Source organism: Tauraco erythrolophus, chromosome 5, assembly GCF_009769465.1.
Source record: "Tauraco erythrolophus isolate bTauEry1 chromosome 5, bTauEry1.pri, whole genome shotgun sequence".
Lineage (NCBI taxonomy): Eukaryota > Metazoa > Chordata > Aves > Musophagiformes > Musophagidae > Tauraco > Tauraco erythrolophus.
Window position 1 is genome coordinate 70122172 of NC_141469.1, and position 23028 is coordinate 70145199.

Here is a 23028-nt window from a genome sequence, read left to right on the forward strand (position 1 = left end):
GTATGTATTGGAGAAAAAATACTACATGGCTGTTCCACTGAGAACACACGTTATTTTCATCTGAATGAAAGCAGAAATAAGTTATTTCTAAGTCATGTAAAGTGAAACCATGGAAGAAAAGGAATCAAATATATGAAAGCATTAATTATTCAAGGCTAAATGATGACCATGTTATCAGTAAAGCAAACAAAAATTTCCGGAGGTTTAAATATTTACACCTTCTGCTAAGAAGTACAAGTGGTTGCAACCCAAAGCACAACTAGGCAACACTTATAAATGCAGTGTACACATATTTGGTAATCATTAAAACAATGTTTAATATCAGTTCCTTCCTAAATGTAAATCTGTACAGTGATAACATTGTGTAACACAGGAACCTCACTGAAAATTCAGTTTTCCTAATCCTGACCCATCTGTGGGCTAATGATCCTTTCGTTTTACCAACCCAACTAACCAATTATCTAGAACAATGAAACTCTATTTGTGGATTGAAATTATTTTATTACAACCATTCTCATGTTTTAGTTCTAAAACGTTAGGCATTTTATCTCAAGATTAACTAAGCTATTACTGCCAGTGTTGATTGTTGTCATCATGTTGTTCTGACTCCCGAAATTCTTGCCTAGGGACACAAGACACATTTTTCTGTATTCTGTAACCAAATATTCTTCTGAAAGAGTTTCAAGCCTACATGTACTACTAGTAGTAACAAAAGGGAAGGGCATGTTCTTTGCTCTGTTAAAGGATGAGAGATAACTAGTTTGTGTCACGTGGTTCAGCTTTCGTGTCATGAACAGTATGTGCCCATCTACACTCTTGGGTGCACATCTGCAGTTGAAGCTGGGCCAGTTATTTTACAAAGTTCATACCAGCAACCTACTCACACTCTATTATCATATCTAAGGGAATCCTGGTGATACAGTGCCACTGAAATTGTATCTCTAGGATCCTCTGGACCCCATGTCATGACCTGCAGCCAATGAAGCAACAAAGCAAGTTCAAGCAGTGCGTGAGCAGCAGTGGCAATGAGATTCACTGGTAGTTTCCTGAGTCCATGTTAATGGCATTAATGAAGCAACAGTAGGAAACACAAGAGCAGGTAAACTTTTACCCAGTTTTATTTACTTTATTTTCGCTCTTTAGGAAACAGAACTAACCATGTAAAAGGTGGAGCCATATCTTATTTGTATCAGTAAGGACAACAGAAGCACGTCCTGCACATGACTCTTGAAGGTATTAGTGCCAGATTCGTAAGGGTAAACTTCTAGCATCGGTCATCCTTTGCAAAGGACTTTTGGCAGCCTGGCAGCTAACTCACTGGTCATCAGTACAGTTACTGGAAAGCCAAGTCTCCCATGAAAAGTGCTTCGGCTTCACATAAGTGCCCCACAAATTTTATTTTTATCATCATAAATGCTCATGTCTCCTTCTGGCAATATGTGGCTTGGTGGGAAACTTTCTGGTTCACCAAATGTGACCGGATGAAAAGAGGATATACAGGTCAGGAACTCTCCATGTTTCAGAGCACAATCATATCTGACCTTGTAATAATATAACGTCTCACTTCTATAGAGTGCTTTTTTTCATGGATTTTAAATACCTATTAAGCAAAGCTGAAACATCGATCTTGCTGTAAAAAGGTGAAATCACTTTCCTGACATCACAAAGCTGAAGCCAGTAGCCACAGATCTAGCAGTGAGCCCCAGTCACCTCATTCTTTCATCATTTGGTCAAAAATGTATTGAAGTCAAAAGTTTCATTCAACATTGTCCCATCAGACATGATAATGTACAGACACAAAAGCAGGCTTTATCTAGAGAAGCCACAGCCTGAAGATCAGGTGCAGGGGATCAGTAGAAAGCTATTAATGCTATTAATACAGATAGGAAGCAGAAGCAGATACATAAAATAATTTGGCTGGCATAAAGCCTGTAGCAGAAGAGGGAGCCTGTCACCGGTCTTGTAGGTGTATTGAATAAGGCAGATAGATACTGACAACATTAGCTCTCCAGCAATGAAGCTTTGACCAAGGTCATTCAAATGGACTCCTTCAGCTGAAGGTCAGGGAAGATTCATGCTTTCATTGACTGCGAGAAATACCACAGGCTTCTTTTCCAGTTGTCCCGCCACCCAGTGTGACTTCATAACTTTCTCTGCCTCAGTTTTGTCTTCTGCAGAATGTGGAGAATGATATCAATTCTCTTTGCAAAGCACATTGAGATCCGTGGCAGGAAAGTGGCATGTAACCGCGAAATTTTAATGTAACTCTTAGTATTTATTGTTAGGCTATTGGTAGTTGTTACATGTAATTCAGATAGTTACTGTGGCTTTTCCTCATGCTGTTTCACTGAAATTCGGCCAGCCCTATCCAGAAGCCATGTGTTCTTACATGTGTTCTTGCACTTGTGTTACTAGTAGTAGTATCTCCATGCCTAGTCTCAGCTTCCCACCTCCCCTGAGATCTCCTGGCTGCAGCAGAGATCAAGTGGGTAAGTGGGAAGCAGGTTCTGAAAATGGGAGGAGTGAGAGATGTGTGCAAATTCTGGGAATCCACCTCAAACCCTTACCCCACCTCTTCCCGTCACCTCCGGGTGCCCGCCCCCAGCTTCAGCTTGTTCCCTTAAACCGCTGCCACCCTCGGCTGGGCTCAACATTTTCGGCTGCTGCCTGCACAACTCGCACCGAGCAGGCGGCAGTGCCCGGTGGGACAGACATGATGGTGCTGAGGTTACGGAGCTGGGCTCCCCTGGGGCCACTCCTCTCCCTGCTCTTTTCGACCAGCATGGCGGTAAGTGAAGAGATGATGTTAGAAAACGCATCGGCGTGGAAAATGCCATCGGAGAAAATTAACTGAAAATTGTCTTCTTTCTTCTCTTCAGTACGTGGCTACCAGAGAAAACTGCTGCATATTAGATGAGCGATTTGTAAGTACCTGAACAATTTTCTTTTATCTTGAGTCTAATTAAAACTTTCCTACGCCGATTATTAACTACCATTATCACTTGTAGCTTTGTTTGATCTTCTTTGTTATTCTCGATACTTATTAAATGCGCTGTGCTTAAACCCGTTACCTATTAATAGAGGTATACGCTTGGTAAAAATGCAAGGGGGGCTGCACTGTTGACAAAAGCATATATCCAGGAGGTGCTACAAGTAACAGCATGCACCGTGTTCTTGCGCTGTGTGTGTATGTACACACAGCGTGAAACTAAACTGCCTCTGTAAATTTGAATACTGCAGACAAAGTGGCAAATGCCTGCCCTTTTTTATCCTCAATCGTTTGTATAAGCGGTGCCTGAAAGTGCCCCAGTCCAAATATTCTGCTCTCCTTTTTGCGCTCCTAAAACATTACCAATTATTATTCTTTCCTCTTTAGGGTAGCTACTGCCCGACGACCTGTGGCATTGCGGATTTCTTTAATAAATACCGTCTCACTATGGATAATGAACTGCAGGAAATGGAGAGAATTTTGCGGCAAATTACTAACGCCACAGGAACGGCAGACTATTTGATTCAACACATCCAAAGTCTCTATCCTCCAGAGAAGCAGACACTACCAAGTGAGACTATAAGAATAACTACACAACCAAAAAATAAAATTTATGTAGTTTTCTTGGTTTTTAATTTGCCTAACTGCTCTCATTTGTTACCTTTGTCTGTTTTACAGGTTCAGTTGATGATTTTACTAAGAAGTCCAAGAAAATAATTGAAGAAATTATCAGATATGAAAACACTATTTTGTCTCATGAAACTACCATACAGTAGGTGTCTTCCACTTTTTGTATCGCTTGACAATTCAAGTAATTTTCTCTCTGTTCTTTTATCAAGTGCAGCTAAGGCTCCCTCAGAAAGATTTTTTGTGCTCATGTGGACCACTGTGCCCACACTGTCAATAGTAGCTGCCTAGCAAGACACAGGAAGATCATGAGGATCTGATATTGCAGTCTCTGCTCATCTGCATAAGCCATTAATTGTGCAAGAAGTGCAAGATAAAAATATCAGGAAGCATGGCGATATTTTTATTTACATTTATTTTGCTATACCAGCTACTCCTAAATATTTTTTTTCATTACCTTTGGAGATTTCATTAATATGAGTTTATACTCTAGTGCAGAGTGTTTGGAATATTTGTACAATCATTTACTCTAGCTAATTTTGCTGCATATATCCATGAAAATCAGCTCAGTTACATTGGTATAAATCATAAGTAACTATAAACTCAGTGGCGGTCTTTTGTAAATTGACATTGAAAACGTCATTAACTTTCCTAAATATTAAGGGTATGGGTTTTTTACCTGAACGTAGAAAAATCTCCCCTTCTATAACATTCTGTCAAAGATGATTTAGGCATTCTGACACTTGCAGCAGTTTATTTATAGCTTTTATGTTTTACAAATGCATCTATAGTTAAAGAGGAATAATTGATCATTTACTTCAGGAGAACAAAGGAAAAATTTCCATAGAGTTATATTCATATAATATGAAAAAAACAGTTACTGGTTTGAGTTTTGCCAATTACAGTGAAGTTTTGCATAAGATTAAGTGCGTGCTTTCACATTTTGGCAAGTTTCCTCAACTTTAAATATCCGTGCTAACAGAGGCACCTCCTTTTACAGGGGTGTATGTAGTAGCATGCTACATAAGTGAGGCATGTGTGCAGGGAAATGTGTGTTACATATTCAGAAACAGCTGAAACAACAAGCCAATTTTTTACGTCTCTCTGTCCAGACAGTTGACAGATACGCATATATTGAACAACAACAGGATCACACAGCTGAGAGAGAAGATTGCTGAGCTTGAGCCACACTGTCAGGAGCCATGCAGAGACACAGCTGAAATACAGGAGACAACTGGAAGAGGTGTGCAAAATGCTTCTTGTATGGTAGAGGGTTAATTCAGTTACAAATATCACCAGTTGGCACCACAGCGATGAGTTATTTCTAATCTTACGGGCCATAGATTTCTGCAAAGGTATATAAGATTGTAAGTTCTGAAACCAGTGCTTGGATCAATGTAAGTGCTAGATAGATGTCTGCAAACAGGGCATTCAGATGGAACAGAGGTCTTGTTCGACTCGCTGCTTTGTCATTTTTGGCCAAAATATGATTATCCCAAAATGTATGCTAAACGTGAGGGTCAGGAGCAGAGTTTCTATGGAGATGAGACAAACAGAAGGTAATTCATTATCACGTTTCTACTGAGTCACCTGGAAAAAAATCCATTAGCTCCAAAAATGCCATTTTTGTTGCTGTAGAAATTAATGCAATTACTGTATTTTGCATTTAAGTTGCTTAAGCTGTATGTGAAACTAAATTCTTCCTCATAATACACAAGTTCTGTGACCTTTAGTAGAATTTTATGGCAATGACATTAAAACATGTGGATTAAGTAGCTAACTTTGGAACAACGACACTTTAATGAATTGTATTTCTTGCATTAAGAAAATTACAATACCAAAGAAATGTGAGAACTGTAGCTAGATTAATAACAATCTTCTGAATATCTTCACTTCAGATTGTCAAGACATTGCAAATAAAGGTGCCAGAAAAAGTGGTCTTTACTTTATCAAGCCTCAAAAAGCCAAGCAGTCATTCCTAGTCTACTGTGAGATTGACTCATATGGCAACGGCTGGACAGTATTACAGAGGGTATGTCGCTTGTGTATTATTACCATGAGCAAGCTTATTGCGTCAGCACTGTTTTTATTTACCTACAGAAGATACATAACTCTTTGATTGAGGTTTTTGGTTTTGTTTTTGGTTTTCCCCAGAGACTGGATGGGAGTGAGGACTTCAAGAGAAATTGGATTCAGTACAAGGAAGGATTTGGACATCTGTCCCCAGACGACACCACTGAATTCTGGCTGGGCAATGAAAAGATCCATTTAATAACTACACAGTCCACTCTGCCATACACCTTACGAGTAGAACTGGAGGACTGGAATGGCAAAAAAGGGTACTTGCTCATGATGCTCCTGAAAATGGCGGCTTACAACCTACTGCTCCCACTGCTTCCTCAGTTTGTACAATGCTCTGAAAAAATGATGAGCCCTTAGACCTGCTAACATGCATAGGACACTGCAATAACACCATGTGTGACTTGCTGCCAGGCACACGCATGTGTCTGAAGGCCATGTGCTAGCAGCTGTAGCTTATTTGGCAGAAGGAATCTGTTTCTTCTCTTCAAGTTTCTTCACGTCTTGTGGACTAGATTACTGTTGTAGGTCCCTTCCAACTGAACTATTCTATTCTATTCTATTCTATTCTATTCTATTCTATTCTATTCTATTCTATTCTATTCTATTCTATATATTCCATTCCCCAGGAAGGCTTACTATCCTTGCTGTCTCTTGAGACATCCACTCCTTCCTCTCACCAAGAATTTCCTCATGACTTAAGTAAGCCTAAACATTATGAACCTGGGAGATATATGTGTGTGCGTTTATATAATGTAGATATTTCATGCATCACTGAAGACTAGTAGTCCGAAAACATGCCTGATGCTGGAGCACAAAAGTTGGTTGGATGCATGTCACTGAACTGAAGCACATAATCATGCAAAACCAATTCATTTCCAAAGGCTAGGATGCCTTAAATGCCTTTTTTGCAGTTCTAACACCTATGTATTTTTAATTTGTGCACGCACTGGTAATTCAGCATGCTCATACTCACTGTTATCCTTTGTTAACAGCACTGCTGACTATGCTGTGTTCAAAGTGGGAAGTGAAGAAGACAAGTATCGACTGACTTATGCCTACTTTATTGGTGGTGAAGCCGGGGATGCCTTTGATGGTTTTGATTTTGGAGACGATCCAAGCGATAAATCTTTTACCTTTCATAATGGCATGCGGTTCAGTACCTATGATAATGACAATGATAACTTTGCTGGCAACTGTGCTGAGCAAGATGGATCTGGATGGTGGATGAATAGATGTCATGCTGCCCACCTCAATGGCAAATATTATATAGGTAAAGTATCTTCTAAATACCTATAACTCAGGACACCACGTTTCAGTGACAAAGAAAAATGAGTTGTTTTCATTGAGTATGCTTTGCCACCTGGTTTTCCAAAGCTGAAGTCGCCCATTCTTTGCAGTAACTTAAAACACCAGCAATAGGAACTTGTGTCTGCTTTCCAGCCTGAAGTGGGAGAATTTGTCCTGAGAGAAGCAAACTAGGGGGAGATGGGCAGTGAGCGGGGCCTGTTAGCATGCCCAGGGATGCCATGGAGGTGTTAGTACCTGAAAAATGTGTATACACATGTACTACTTTAGGAAGCAACTAACTGTTTTGCTCCAACTGATATTTTTTAGGTGGTGTGTACACATCAGAGGATGCAATTCCATCTGGATACGACAATGGCATTATCTGGGCAACCTGGCGCAACCGGTGGTACTCCATGAAGAAAACTGCAATGAAAATCATCCCATTCAACAGACTCTCAGTAGATGGACAGCAGCACAACTTAGGCAGCACCAAACAGGTTCAACCACAGGGCCGAGGGGATATTTAAAATGACAACAGAACATAGTTATCATTCCAAATGCTAAGCATGGATAGCTGAAGTGTTAAGCTCACTGCATCTTGGAGAAGTTGGCTTTGTTTACCATTTTGTCACAGAAATATTCGCACTTTGATTTTAGTATAGCTTCCACATTACTATTTCTTTTAACAGATAGATAAATAGATAGTCTCCTGATCAGAAATAATTCCTTGCCTTCGTGTGTTTTAAATGCTAGATTTTTAATTTCCAACTAGTATAACTATACATGAGCACTATCAACATGTAACCATAGCGTTATGTACTTCTTTCTTTAGGAGAACATTAAAATTCTCATTCTTTTTTTTTCTGTTATAGGTTGGAGACTCGTAAGGGGACAATTTCGCAAAGACTGGTCTGAATAGAGAAAACAAATCTTTTATCTCTTAGACACTGAACGTACCTAACATTACACAGTTCAGTTTTGACTATAAAACATCGTTGACTGTAAAATGCCCAAGCCTCTTCTCTGAGGAGTGCTTACCTCTGTACATGTTTGTTGGGGTTTTTTTCTGTACAAATTCTCAATAAATTTTGGATTATTACAAAAAATCTGAACTTGTTATCTGTGTTCTGCTGTTGGCCGACCAAAACAGAGTAAACTTTATGATGGTTGGAAGGTTACTGTGATCAAACCTGTTTGATTTGGTCGTTGCTGAGTTGCATGCCAGTAGTTTCTGCTGTTTGTTCAGAGGCAAGCGTTGGAGCTGTTTCTCCATAAAACGTGGCTTGTTTCCAAAAGTTTTTGTTCTGTTTTCTGATGAAATTGATTTGTTACATAGATCAAAGTACATAGCAACTCGAAAGAGGCCTCGTTGCCTGCCGAAGCCTTTTATGACAAGGTGACCCACTTAGTGGGTGAGAGAAAGGCTGTGGATGTTGTCTACCTAGACTTTAGTAAAGCCTTTGACACCGTTTCCCACAGCATTCTCCTGGAGAAACTGGTTGCTCATGTCTTGGATGGGTGTACTCTTCGCTGGGCAAAAAAATGGCTAGATGTCTGGGCCCAAAGAGTTGTGGTAAATGGAATTAAATCCAGTTGGTGGCCAGTCACAAGTGGTGTTCCCCAGGGGTCAGTGTTGGGGCCAGTTCTATTTAATATCTTTATCAATGATCTGGATGAGGGAATCGAGTGCACCCTCAGTAAGTTTGCAGATGAGAGTGTTGATCTGCTTGAGGAAAGAAAGGCTCTACTGAGGGATCTGGACAGGCTGGATCAATGGACAGAGGCCAACTGTATGAGGTTCAACAAGGCCAAGTGCCTGGTCCTGCACTTGGGTCACAACAACCCCATGCCACGCTACAGGCTTGTGCAAGAGCAGCTGGAAAGTTGCCCGGCAGAAAAGGACCTGGAGGTGTTGTTTGATAGCCAGCTGAATATGATCCAGCAGTATGCCCAGATGGCCAAGAAGGCCAATAGAATCCTGGCTTGTATCAGAAATAGTGTGGCCAGCAGGACTAGGGAAGTGATTGTCCTCTGTCCTTCGCACTCGTGAGGCCACACCTTGAATACTGTGTTCAGTTTTGGGCCCCTCACTACAAGAAAGACGCTAAGGTCCTGAAGCATGTCCAAAGAAAAGTAATGAAGCTGGCGAAGGGCCTAGAGAACAAGTCTTATGACGAGCGGCTGAGGGAAATGGGGTTGTTGAGCCTCGGGAAAAGGAGGCTGCGGGGAGATCTTATCACTCTCTACAACTACCTGAAAGGAGGTTGTAGCGAGGTGAGTGTTGGTCTCTTCTCCCAAGTTTCAAGCAATAGGACAAGAGGAAACAGACTCAAGTTGCACCAGGAGAGGTTTAGATTGGATATTAGGAAAAAATTTGTCATCAAAAGGGTTTATCAAGCATTATAACAGGCTGCCCAGGGAAGTGGTTGAGTCAGCATCCCTCGAGGGATTTAAAAGATGTGTAGATGTGGTGCTCAGGGACATGGTTTAATGGTGGACTTGGCAGTTAACAATTGAACTTGATGGTCTTAAAGGTCTTTTCCAAACTAAACGATTCCATGATTCTATATACATATAGTTGGTATATTAAGAAGTGAAATATTAAATGTGTTTGGTCTTTATTTTTAGCTGGTATTGAGAAGCCAGAAGTTCACTTCGTATTTCTGAATAACACATTCAAATGCTTTATTTTAAAGACAGAGAGACATTGCACTAAGACAACAGATCTGAAAGGCAGTTTATGCTGCCTCAACACTTTCCTGGTTTTGGCACCCAGGTCTCTAGCAAGGCAGCTGCTGAGCCTCTTTCCCTGGATCTGAGTCTCCATAGCATAACAAGCTGCTGTCTCTGTCATTTTTACTGAGACTGTTTTGACTTAGTTCACCTTAAGCCAAAGTGTAAGAGGAAGGCAGGTTAGTTAGGAGTAGGTGAGAAGAAGCCATCATTAGCATAGGGTCATCATGGGGTTGACAACTCTTTGGGATGAGAGACAACCATTCCACACCACTGAACCAGTATATTTGCATGGCTCTGTTGCACCCATGCAATCAGGCACGCTGCATGGCTCACTGCCAGCCTTAACTCCATATTCCTCACCATTTTCCTGAATGTTTTTGTGCAGAGAGGCCTCTCCTGTGGTAACTTGTAACTGAAGCAGTACGCATAGAGGAGCCTGTGGGAAGGATGTGAGCTGGGAGTTGATAAGCCCAGTCTGATCCTGGTTCTGTGAACAGCCGAGTTGTTATTATTTACGTATTTGCAATATGGAATTAAAAAATATTTCTTTCATCTCTGTTACTTTGATTTTTATATCTGCATTCCTCTAGGTCTGAACTGTGATTTACCTCTCCTGGTTTAGCTTTTGGCTGCAGTGATTTGCTTGATGACAATCTGCTGTAACTATACACATTTCATTGGTGTGAGCTGACATTCTATGGGTTGCTCACCAGAGCAAAGATTGGTTTATTCTTCCAGTTGATTTATTGTTCCGTGTCCTAAGATCTCACAAATCATTTTGAAACTCTTTGGAGAGGATTATCTGCTCGAGTCAGAGCTATCGAATCGAAGAAGCGCAATCTTTCACAGAAGTCCTATAGTAGAGCTCATCAGGGCGCCTGCAGAATCCCAGCCCGCAGTGATATTCTCTGGTTCCTGAAAGAAGACTGGCAAGATTCATGCCCTTTGGACATCCTTTCTACTATTTTCAACCCTCTAACTATCATAAAGGGACCTGAAAAGATCTCCTATTTCTTCTCTTAGAGAGAGAATAATAGTCTCAATATTATTTTTTGCAAGTAAATACATTGCAATTTGACTCAATGCCCTTTTTTTTGTATATCGAGAGGTCATATTTCTCTTTTCTAAATCACTCTTTATTCTACAGACTGACCCTCAGACCATAGCCAATAGTGAAAGTTGTCTGTATTTAGGCAAGCCTATCCCCCTACAAAAGTTGTTACAGGATTTGGTGGCTACAATGAGTTTGCCTTTCTTTCATACCTTGTGATTGCAGTCACTCTTCCAAAGATGACCGTAGCACAGAACAGAGGAATTGGGAACAGAAATATTTACTCCAAATGCTCACTCCAAAGGAAAAAAAAAGAAAAAAAGTAAAAGTGGACAATAAAGGGTTAGAGGAAGAATGAGGCAAATAAGGTAGACAGACTGGAGGATTCTCTGGGTCCCTCAGTCCCTGGGACATTGCATGGGGAAAATGTGGGACCAAATGCTAGTAATGAATTCAAAAGAGTTAAGTAGTGTCAGGATCATGTGAAGAGAAAGTGGAGCTGAGAGCTGGGGCTGAAGGATAACGGAGTTTAAGCCAAGATATCCAGAGAAGGAACAGAAATGAGCAGGTAAGAGGAGGAGAAGGCACCACTGGGAAACGTGGTGGGCACTGGTGGTAGGACAAGAGACAGGGGCAGTGCTGTGCAAGCAAGAGTTGGCTCACATCTAGGGCACACAAATCAGAATTAAGTCCCAGACTCCTCGACTATGGCTGTGGCAACCTGCCAAGAGCAGGGCAGCTGAAGGAGTAAACTGCACTTCTGTCCTTTGATCGTGAATTAAAGTTAAATCCAAAGTTTATCTAGCTCTTGGCCTTTAGCCTTTCAAACAAACACAGGGAGAAGTGACTGGATGATTGCAACATGAAAGTAAAGGGTACAGGCTGGAGGTCAGGCCCAGATTCAGCCCTCAACTGGAAAGCCTGAGTTGCTCCTTCTTCACCCCAGCTTCAACCCCTAATCCCCTTCACATGAAGCAGGAAACCTCTCTTAGCTTACCTAATGTTTATGATCAGTTATCAGCTTTTTCCAGTCCCTCTAGCCTTGGTGGCCGAGTTTTACTCGGAGCAGAGCTTAAGTTTTCTGTGTTTGAAGGTCACCAGCGAGCTGTCCTCTCCATCAGGGTCAGAGGATGCCTGGCACACGCTGCTGCAGTGTCCAGTGTTACACTGGCAGACTGAGACACCATGCAGCAAATTGTCACATCTTCTGTTAGCATGGTTGAAAAGGCAGAAATTACTCTGCTTGATGTGCTCTCACTACTCTTGATTTTTAAGGCCTATTAAATTACAAAAATGATGTTCAGTGATTATTGAAGATCACAAAATCAAGATCTTACAAATTGGGAAAAGCCAAAGCTAAGGTGGCATGTCACGTCACATCTGAATTATGAAGGATGCTTTAGTTGTCGCATAGGTAGTAATGTATGTCGTGAGTAAGATCAGGTGGGGCACAGTTGTCTCTCTCTTACAGCTGATACCCTGCAAAATTAGGTGGTATTCCTGCCCTCATCACCTGGTTCCTGTGAGACCAAAGGCAAGACACTCAGTTGTCTCAAAGCTGGCTGCAGGCTGTCCCTTGGGAGGCCCGGTGCAGGCACAGAGCTACAGCTGCTGTCGGTGGGATCTGCACATATGATGTGCTCTGAAGACTTGGACTACCATAACAGTTCCCAAAAATTAATAACTACTTTTTGACTTCATGTTCTCACCTGGCATCTGCAGCTGTGAAAAGGGGAAAGTCGTGCCCAGGAAATTAATGTTCGTAAAGCACTAGGGTAGTTGAGCGATGAGCACCATAAGAAAATCCTTGAAGCTTTAAACAGTCTGCAGAGCAGCATCATGCAACAAAAAGAAAGTGCAACTCTGGGCAGCTACTTGCCTGCGGAACACCATCCATGCTCAATGTGAGGAGGAAGGAGTTTGGTGGAAGAAACATCACACATGATCCTGCAGTAAAGCAGAGTACACGAGTGTGTGCACAAGGAGAGCACAGGAAGGTGCATGGAGGGCCTAAGGCTGTAGTCTTTGAGCAGAGTTTTGCATCTGTCATGGAGGCTAAATTAGAGCTTGTTGGCTTCAGTGGGAGAATCTCCGTGGACCCCAGTAGATTTTGAATAAAGCTCATTTTACTCTGTTCTGTAAAATAATTAATCCTAATCCTGCAAGACTTCCTCTCATTGTGGTCTTTCCCTCCTTTAAGCATTTTAGTGTTCTCTGAGATTTTTATAATTCTTTCACAGAACTGCCTCAAGATAGTGAACATAATCGTGAGGACTCGAAGTGATGAAGCATCACCAGTCTTGCCCCTGCTGAAGTCAGCAGCTGAGGATTTTGGTATGTGATTATATTTACCATCTGCTTTGAGCTCAGGAGCTGCGTTACAGACACTTATCAACCAAACCACACAGCCCTGGCTGGTTGATCTTCAAACTGAGCAAAGTTAGCATGTGGTCTCTTTGGACATTTGTTGCTGTTGGGCTGTCTTGTTACTGAAATCAGAAGAGGTTTGTTGCATCACAGTATTACTGGCACTGCATGGCCTTCAACAGAAGACTTTACAAAGCATGCTGCACGGAATCAAAATAGACAAAACATCTTGTTTCAGACTGTACACAGATAAGATTAAGTCTTAGATATAGTACAAACCCTTTGTCATGCAAAACCAGATCCTGATGGTGTAGTTGTTAATCAATGGCATAAATCAATGTAGCACCATCTTCTTGAGCTCTTCTGTTTTCTGCTACCTGAGGATATGACTCTATTAGTGAGATGGGTATAAGTTCTGTTAAGTTTATGAGAGTTTTCCTAGGTAAGAGAAGCATGGTGTGCAAGGTCAGAAATGAGGTCCAGTTCAACTGCAGTGAACTTTACATGGAGAGAGTTCAAGCCTCCTGAAGGCAGAAAATGAGAGGAAAAGTAGACGAAAGGAGGATAAGAGAAAACCTGAGTGGCTGCTGGAATGGATCTCCAGCTGCACTTAGCTATTTTGAATCAAATGTGTTGTATAATGCCAGAATCAAGCCTAAACATAACCCTCTAAAGCAGAATATGGTAAGATGTTGCAACCTGTAGATAATGGAGAGTTTTGAGAGTGTTATGCAGTTTTGAAAAGCCAAGAGAGAGTTTTGTTCTTTCAACAGATTAGGCCCACATTTGCTCAAGTAAAGGTTTTCTTGCTTATTCCTGCTCACTGTGGTGGCAACTTTTGAGATGGGCAACATCTTTCCAATGTCTGACAGCCACGTACAACACTTCCCAGTAAGGCTCGTTACAGAGCTCACAACAGCAGCACATTATCACCAATTGCCACACACAAACTATACTCATTTTACGAGCCTTTAAGGAGATGTGACTCCTTAGGAAGATTTAATTATGCTTAACATCTGTTCTGGGACATTTTCAAGTACCTCTTGAAAGAGCACTCTACTGTGCTCTTCATAAATACGTGTTCATTTCACACACAAACAAATGCTGCTTGATAAAAGGTTATAACATACCATTTGTGTAAGAGACAGCATAATATTAAACACATCACGCATTAAGCAAACACCAGTAAGGTCCAGCTGTAAAAATGCGTGTAAACAGAGCTCTGCAGTCCTCAGGAATTAATTATGGTTGATGACCACATGGTCACAAATAAACCTCAGCCTTTCTGAGATTAGTACTTGCTTTGGAAAGGCTGATGGATTTCACAGCAGTGGAACACAGTCACACAGAAAGGGTGAATCAATGACTTCTTTTTACAAATATCAACTCTTTGATTATGTGAGCTAAATGCCCATCGCGCAGAGTGTGTGTCTTCCAGCAGGTAAGTGTTGCTGGATCGCACTAGGTCATGCATGCATCTTCGCTGAACATCCAGTTACGAGAAGCTAAGCTTTAGACAGTTTTTTTCCTGGAATACATGGTGTTGCCTGCATGTTGGTGTTGTACAAACTTATCTGGAGCAAATAACATCAGAAACTTGTGCAAGAGGCCTTAGGTAATCACCTAAGGGGGACGGGGGGCGGGGGGAGCATTTGGCATGTTTTGTCTCCAAACAGAAGGGTACATAATCATTAATCTCAGCTTCGCATTGAGGTTTAAATTGCACCAAAAGACTGGTGAAGACCATCGTTTCCGTCAGAGTTCTGTTTGCTCTTCTCCTGAAGATGATATCAATGAGGATCCTCTGTGTGTTGCTGTGCCTCAACTTAGCCTGGGTATGAGTTTGCTTACTTGATTCTTTTCGTATCTTTCTGTTTTAAAGAGTGAGCGTTTATTTAACGTTCATTTATTAGATAGATACATTTTGGCTGTCACCTATCTCATAAACTTCAGTGCGTATGCATATGTACAAGCTTACTGTAACCACTTCTCTGCTGGACTGTCATCAGTAGTTTTTGGATTTCCAGCTCTCTAGTTTTGCTTGATTCAGGTTTGCTGAATCTGCCTGGCTTCAGGAGCAGCAAAGCAGATACATTAACATGAATTCAGAGATTCATAGGTGATGCTGTAAATCTTAAACCTGACTGATTAGATGCTAGTGGCTCCAGCCAATCAGGAATTTTCATGTTTGTTAGGATGAATTCTACTCTCCCTTGGATGGTGCTTCGGCAGAGTTTTCCACCTACAAATAGCACACAATACCTTTATTATAAAATACTCGTTGAAAAGCAAGGATACCTGTTGCAGCAACATCAGCTTAAACTAGAGCTAAGTAAGAATCAATTTTTAGATAATGAAAGAGAGAGAATTGATTTTGAACTATGCTAGTATAACCTTGCAGTTTTCTCATTGAGATCTCAGGACATAATCTTAAATCAGATTCTTTATATTTGTTTCTCTTTGTGGCTGTTCTTTGAAGAATGTGCATGTTTTAACAAATGACAGAAATTATAGGAAGCAGATGTGACAGAACAGAAGCAGTCATACTGGAATTTTCTATGCTGAAAGGGCACAGATCACCTAAAAGTAAAGCTGTTATTTGTTACTTTCAAGAGACACTTGAGCCAGATTCTCAGGATGAATCAAACCAACTGATTTTAATAATGACATTCCAGTTCCCTAGGGCTGAGGTTCTGGCCCTGGAGGCTAGAATTAGGAGAACTTTCTCTGCCCTAGAATTAATCATTATATTATAAGAATAATAATGAATCATTAATTGTGTGATTAATGATTAAACTTGTAAAGAACATAAAGTGTGCAGAGGAGTCCAGTCAGACCTAATTACATCTCAAGCCCTAAAACAGGGCTTTCTTTTATGAAAAAGGATTATTTTCCGGTCCTTTACTGAGCAATAACGCAGTAGGAATCTTTACAGTGTTTTGGCTTAAAATTAGCTTATATACATGACCTTTTCCTTCTCAGGTTTGAAAGAAGTCTCAGTATATTTATTCCTCTTCTTCAATAGCACAGTGGAATTTATCCATCACTGACACGATTACTTTTATTGCAATGTTATTAGCTTTCTTGCTCTTTATGTCAGTCAAAACAGTGCTACAAGCTTACAGTTAGTAACTGTGATTAAAATCAGAGACAATAGTGGGAAAACTCTTCATACATGTCTTTAAACCATTTTTGTGTAGACTGAAGATGGTAGAATAAGAATAGAAATTTAGGAATATTGCAGCAAATGGAAATAGAACATAGAATTTTTGAAGTATTTGCTTTAACTTAATCAGGTTCAATTTAGTTTCAAATTAATTTTTGTATTTACACACAGAACACAAGATATCTGTGGAATGATATTAATATAACCTAAGCATCACCAGCTCCCTGCATAGCAGCATTAATTTTAAAAGTTGAAAAGCTTTATTCCAACAAAACAAATGCAATCATATCTTACAAGAAATGTCAGGAATAAAATCCTTGCAGTGTTCGGTGTGGTGCTTTCCAGATGGCTGTGATTTCCATGTCAGCTATGCCACCTGAGTACTTGAGGACATCAGTGTTATGCTGTTGTGCTCTTGGCAGCTGTTTAGTTAATCTTGGTTTTGCTTTTCCCCCTTTTTCTCCTGACAGGCACAAGATGAAGGGAGTACCTTTGAAAGCGATGGTGGTAAATTGCGAGGTCCCAGGATCATGGAGCACATGTCCCAGTCCACCTGCCAGTATGAGAAGAACTGGCCTGCCTGTGCGGATGATGACTGGGTGAGCAGTGAGCTCCAGGGGGGAAGTCGGTAGGGCTCTCATGGACCTCAGCCGGGCCGCTAGGATGGGTGCCGTGCAGCCAGCCCCCGGCTGGGCTTTAGGTCTGAGGGAGGACAGGTAATGCTTCACATCGGGGCAGCCTGGAGAGATCTCCTGAGGGAAAGAAAGAAAGACAAAAATGAGGACAAAGAAAGAGGGAGAAGATAAGTTTGCAGGGGTGCTGAATCAGAAGAGAAAGGAAGTCTGAAAAAGAAAGATGAACTAAAAGAACGCTATTCCCAGAAAAAAAAAAAAACAAACAAAAAACAAACACAAAACCAAAACCAAACAAACCAAGAAGGATTTCTTTTCATGATTTTGATATTGCCACTCTTGGAGTTGGTAAGAGAAAGGCACCAGAAAGAAAGATGTGTGACAAAGAAAAGAAATAACTAGAAATAACTTACGCTTCAGTAGTTACTTTACACAAAGTCTGACAAAAAATGTTCAGTCAAAGATTCGTAATGATTGACTGTATGTTTTTGTGTATACACTGTTCATTTGTCTCTCTTGGCTCTTGCATCTCAGGCCCATCTCTATGCTACATTTATCTGATGAAATCTTGGCAAAGAGCTTTAGTCTCTAAGACATTAAGTTTTCTGAGGAAAACTTTGCTTAAATAAGTTGGCCTCTGACATCCTTACTCAAACTGGACAACAAACATCTCCTTACAGCAGCCTTTTGGGAAATATATACATATTTATATATAATTTCACCCTGAAGAACAAAGGAGAGGAAAAATTAAGGATTTACTTGATCCTCCCTTTATGGCAGGTTTCTGAGGTTGCACTTCACTGATTCCATCAGACCAGTGTCAGGGGCTTAGGATGTCAGGGGCAAGCCCCTAAGTGGCTTGCTCTAAGTCACACAAGTCCTTGGCAAAGTCGTTGGATGAATAGGACAGGACATCTGAAGAGAACTAGCAGAATCTTGCCCTAATTTTTTTCAGTGTGTTTACAGTGTTGGCCAAAAGTCTGCAAAGGTAACATTAAAAAAAGGTTTACTCATGAAGATTTTAAGACAATTATTTCCCTCTTCCAATCTTAGGGTACAAAATGTCCATCAGGCTGCAGAATGCAGGGACTGATTGATGAAACGGACGAGGATTATGGTCACAGAACAGACAAAATCAAGAAGCTACTCGCAGAAAATCAGAACAACTATAAAAAATCCAATCGGATAATTGTGGAAACCATAAATGCACTAAAACCAAACCTGGACAGTGCTCAGCGTGAGTATTTCGCGTCCAGTTTTATTATCCATTGCTGAATTATTTTTTTTTTTTTTACATAAGCAGTATGTAGTGAAAATATATGCTGCACTGGACCTCATTATCAAGAGCCAGAATAAATATAGTAATGCAAGACTCTTAACTGCCAACTAGTAAAAGCTAATGTAATTTTTACCTGCTCAGTACTATGAGAAATATGTTCTTAATTACATGTTTTAATTGCATATTTTAATATACGTTACTCTTTTAGGAAAGGAAATCACACATACATATGTGACTGTGGTGCATTTTTGTTTCAGAGATTGATGAGAATTATGGTCACGTGTCAGGAGAACTGAGGCGGAGAATTGTGACATTAAAGCAGAGAGTTGTCACACAAGTAAACAGAATTAAAGCTCTGCAGAGCAGCATCCAGGAACAGGTGGCGGAGATGAAGCGCTTGGAGGTACGTAGTTGCTACCTAATTTCTATTCTTTCCAGGGCTTAGCTACAGAAAGAGGGTCCATTCATTATACCGTACATGGCGAGCAGTGCTCCCTCTGGAAAGAAAACATGATACAACTCTTATAGCATCTGACCTGCTGAGGCAAATCCCCACACGAGATACTTTCTGGGCATATTTTTTCTTTTCATGCTGTGTGGGAACCAGCATGAGTTCAGGAGAACTCCTAGTCCCGCTTCTACTCTCAAACAGGCAGCAAGGATGTTTTATCTGCTGATAACTGGCTCTGTATGAGGCATTTCTCCTCCTGTAAGGAGGTGCTGAGCAGCTAGGACAAGGGGGACGTGCCTTATTCTTCCCCAGTGCTGCCTTGCTGCCCACAGCCAGGGCTGGCATTGGAACCCGTGTTCCCAAGTCGCAGCTGATTCCTCTGATGGTATCACAAAGAAAAGTCCTGACACAAGGAGTGGTTTTGCCCAAAACCCCATTTTGATCCCTGGATCAGAAACCAAGCTTTTGGATCAGAAATCCAGCTTTTGGATCATTTGGGAAAGCAATGGTACCCCCAGGATGGCAAAGTCTCACAGCAAGGCCATGACAGGCTCTGGGATAAGTCCAGTATCTTCCCTCTCCTGTTTCTGCCCTGGTCCCCAGGGCATGTGCCCAGCTCTGTCGCACTCCTGCCAAAGCCAGGAAGACACCCCTATGCCCCAAGAGTAAAGGGAACAGAGGTTGGGAACGTGCTACGATGTACTTCTCCATGGAGCTGATGTGCACTGTGCTATTATTGCACATGCCGTATTTACAGTGGAAATAAACCCGGGGATGATTTAAAAACTGAGCTTTGGAAGAGGTCAGCTGTAGGTGGGAGGTACCAGGGCAGCTCCCACCTTTTCCTAGTCCAGTTAAAGGACACACTTGCTCGAGAAGGTCAGGAAAGCTCCCTAACCAAAATATTTTTCTCTGTTTATGTAGGTGGACATTGATATTAAGATACGAGCTTGCAAAGGAACCTGTGCTAGAAGTTTTGATTACCAGGTGGACAAAGAAAGCTATGACAACATCCAGAAGCAGCTTACCCAAGCCAATTCCATTAACTTGAACCCAGAGCTTCAACCAACCACCTTGAGCACACTGAAAATGAGGCCACTTAAGGACTCAACTGTTCCTGAGCATTTTAAGCATAAGCCTCTGCCAGAAATGCAAGCTCTGAACATAGTTAATAACATCAGGCAGATGCAAGCGGTATTAGAAAGATCAGAAACAGACGTGAACCCCTCCCGAGGCGACAGCGTGTATCACATAGCAGAATCCAGGGGGGATGGACCTTCACACACCAGCAAATTAGTTACTCCTACTCATGGGAGAGAAACCGTTAGTCTGGGAGACAAAACCTCCTCCACTGTTCGTAGATGCACCAAAACTACCACCAAGAAATTTGTCACTGGTCCTGATGGCCCCAGAGAAGAAGTAGTTGAAAAACTGGTTTCTTCCGATGGCTCGGACTGCTCCTATTTACAAGGAGCAGGGGAAGGGAGCGTGTACCATGTTAGTGGGACAGATAGCTTCCACAAGCTAGAGAGGTTGTTCCCTGAGCTAGACTCATTTTTTACCCCTGACTCTCCATCCACTGCTAGTAAGCACTTCAGTGGATCTAGCAGCACTTCAACTAGCAGCCACGTAACTGGCACAGGCAGTAGCCACTTAGGTACTGGATCATCCAGACAGCCGGGGACTTATGGGGGAAAAGACAGATTTACAGACTTAGGAGAGGAGGAAGAAGATGACTTTGGAGGACTTCCCCTTCAACCATCTGGATTCCCATCTGGCAGTGCAAGTCACTCCAAGACTGTAGTGACCAGCTCCTCTTCTAGTTTCAACAAGGGAGGCTCCACTTTCGAAACCAAATCACTAAAGACCCGTGAAATAACCGAGCAGCTAGGTGGGGTGCAACATGATCAGAGTGCAGAGGATACCCCAGACTTTCAGGCACGCAGCTTCAGATCATCAGGAGCGAAACGAAGGACAGCCAGCACTGGGAAAGGTACACGGGCATCACAGAAGTAGTTACTGAGGTAGTGGAGCCAAACTCCATGCACAACCTAACTGACACATTGGTTTTAGATACTGCAGTACCACAGTGTGATGATAAAATGCAAGCACTGTGTCTGTTTGTTGCCACCTCAGAAACGAAAATATTTCATTAATACTCGGGTATTACATAATTCACAATTTAAGAAGCATGTAAAGTTTTCTTTTCTAAGTTCTTTTTAATGTTGCCTGTCACTATACCTAGTGTAGTTCAACATGTTTAACAATTTTCCTCAGGGCTATTGGTACTTGGATTCCTCTGAACCTTTTATTAAATCTTGCTGATAACTCCTGTCAAACCAGATCAACTTTTTTTTTTAGACTGTGATGATATCCGCCAGAAACACACTTTTGGTGCCAAAAGTGGCATTTTCAAAATCAAGCCAGCGGGATCCAATAAGGTTTTGTCAGTTTATTGCGACCAAGAGACCACTTTGGGAGGATGGCTATTGATCCAACAGAGAATGGATGGATCAGTGAATTTTAACCGGACCTGGCAAGACTACAAGAGAGGTTTCGGCAGCGTGGATGGCAGAGGGCAAGGAGAGTTCTGGCTGGGCAATGAAAACATACACTTGCTGACTCAGAATGACACTCTCCTTCGGGTAGAGTTAGAGGACTGGGATGGAAATGCTGTGTACGCAGAGTATATGGTACAGGTAGGGTCTGAAGCAGAAGGATATGCCCTTGCTGTGTCCTCCTATGAGGGGACTGCCGGGGATGCGCTGATCGCCGGCTGGCTGGAAGAGGGCACCGAGTACACATCCCATGCCCAGATGCGATTCAGCACCTTTGACCGGGACCAGGACCGCTGGGAGGAGAGCTGCGCAGAGATGTATGGGGGTGGCTGGTGGTACAACAGCTGCCAGGCGGCCAACCTCAATGGTATTTACTACCTGGGGGGCCACTATGACCCCAGGTACAACGTTCCTTATGAGATCGAGAATGGCGTGGTCTGGCTGCCGTTCAGAGCCTCTGACTATTCCCTCAAAACTGTTAGAATGAAAATCAGGCCCACAGAAACCCTGTAGAAAGACAGGTTTTTACTATGTATGTTAGAAGTTGAGAAGACTTTTTTATATATATACGTGCATGATGTACCTTTACCCTGTGAATTTGAAGGCAACTGGACACATCTGTGGCTTAAAAAATAAACACTGATTAATTATCAACAAAATAGTTCTTTCATCTTATTTATAACTGACAAGCCTTTTCAAGGAAATATTGATTTTAAACCCCTTTTTATATAAACTTTCTCTATGACTTTGACTTTGTCTTTGTTTATGTCTATGTCCATGGCAGGGGGGTTGGAACTAGATGATCTCGAGGTCCCTTCCAACTCTAACCATTCTATGATTCTATGTCTTTTGCAGCTCACACCTTGACTGGAGATAAAATATTTATAATTTGAATTATTAATTTTGTTTAAGAGCTCTAAAGAAGCAAAAGAATTTAGAAGTATGTTCACCATGAACTCCTGCCTCCACTAACATGAACCATGAAAGTCTGATCGAGTTCGACAGTCGTGCTTCTGGGCCATATCCTCTCATTTCTATTTCAAGGGGAGCATGACAGCAGCAGAAGTCAGTTCTCAGGCAGAGCCTCACTTTTGCCACAAATCTGACATGGAGTACACTTTGATAAATGATGTATGCGTTTTAGAACTGACTTTTAAGGATCTCTTAAGCTTTGGTTTTACAAATATGGAAGTAGACCTTCTGCCCCATTGATGAGTTCTAGGTAGTTTAGCGTGCATACTGTAGCTTCAAAATAAGACAGTTTATGGTAATTCATCAAAACACAGCTCCCAAAGCAGGCTTTTATTTTCTAGTGACCACTAAAAGATTATGACTGTAACTGAATGGCCATAGTACATATTTCCTTGATTTAGAATATTTCTTGACATATGTCAAGCAAGGATTCTTCTACAGATAAGGGGTTTAAATCACCTCCCTCAACCTGCTGGACACACTTCTTTGAATGCAGCTCAGGAAATGGTTGACTTTCTGGGCTAAAAGCACACATTACTGGCTCATGTTGAGCTTCTCATCATCCAACACCCCCAAGTCCTCCTCAGGGCTGCTCTCAATACATTTGCCACCCAGCCTGCACTTGTGCTTGGGATTGCCCCAATCCACGTGCAGGATCTTGCACTCGGTCTGGTTGAACTTCACGAGGTTCTCTCAGGCCCACCTCTCAAGCTGGTCAAGGTCTCGCTGGATGGCGTCTCTTCCCTCCAGCATGCCAATCCCATCGCACAGCTTGGTGTTGTCAGCAAACTTGGTGAGGGTGCACTCAATCCCACTATCCATGTCGCCAAC

The 23028-nt window shown here is 41.8% G+C and overlaps 2 protein-coding genes across 2 annotated transcripts; both read left to right on the forward strand.

Moving 5' to 3' along the window:
- Positions 1 to 2713: 2713 nt before the first annotated feature.
- FGG (fibrinogen gamma chain) lies at positions 2714 to 7512 on the forward strand. Its single transcript, XM_009982028.2, has 9 exons — positions 2714 to 2788; positions 2880 to 2924; positions 3377 to 3560; positions 3668 to 3761; positions 4729 to 4859; positions 5515 to 5648; positions 5771 to 5955; positions 6691 to 6968; positions 7313 to 7512. The coding sequence occupies exons 1-9, from the start codon at positions 2714 to 2716 to the stop codon at positions 7510 to 7512; spliced, it is 1326 nt and encodes a 441-aa protein (XP_009980330.2).
- A 7411-nt stretch (positions 7513 to 14923) lies between these two features.
- FGA (fibrinogen alpha chain) lies at positions 14924 to 21738 on the forward strand. The gene is made up of 6 exons (XM_009982027.2): positions 14924 to 14974; positions 16776 to 16904; positions 17991 to 18174; positions 18474 to 18619; positions 19592 to 20660; positions 21029 to 21738. Exons 1-6 carry the CDS (start codon positions 14924 to 14926, stop codon positions 21736 to 21738), a joined length of 2289 nt encoding a protein of 762 aa, XP_009980329.1.
- Positions 21739 to 23028: the final 1290 nt, after the last annotated feature.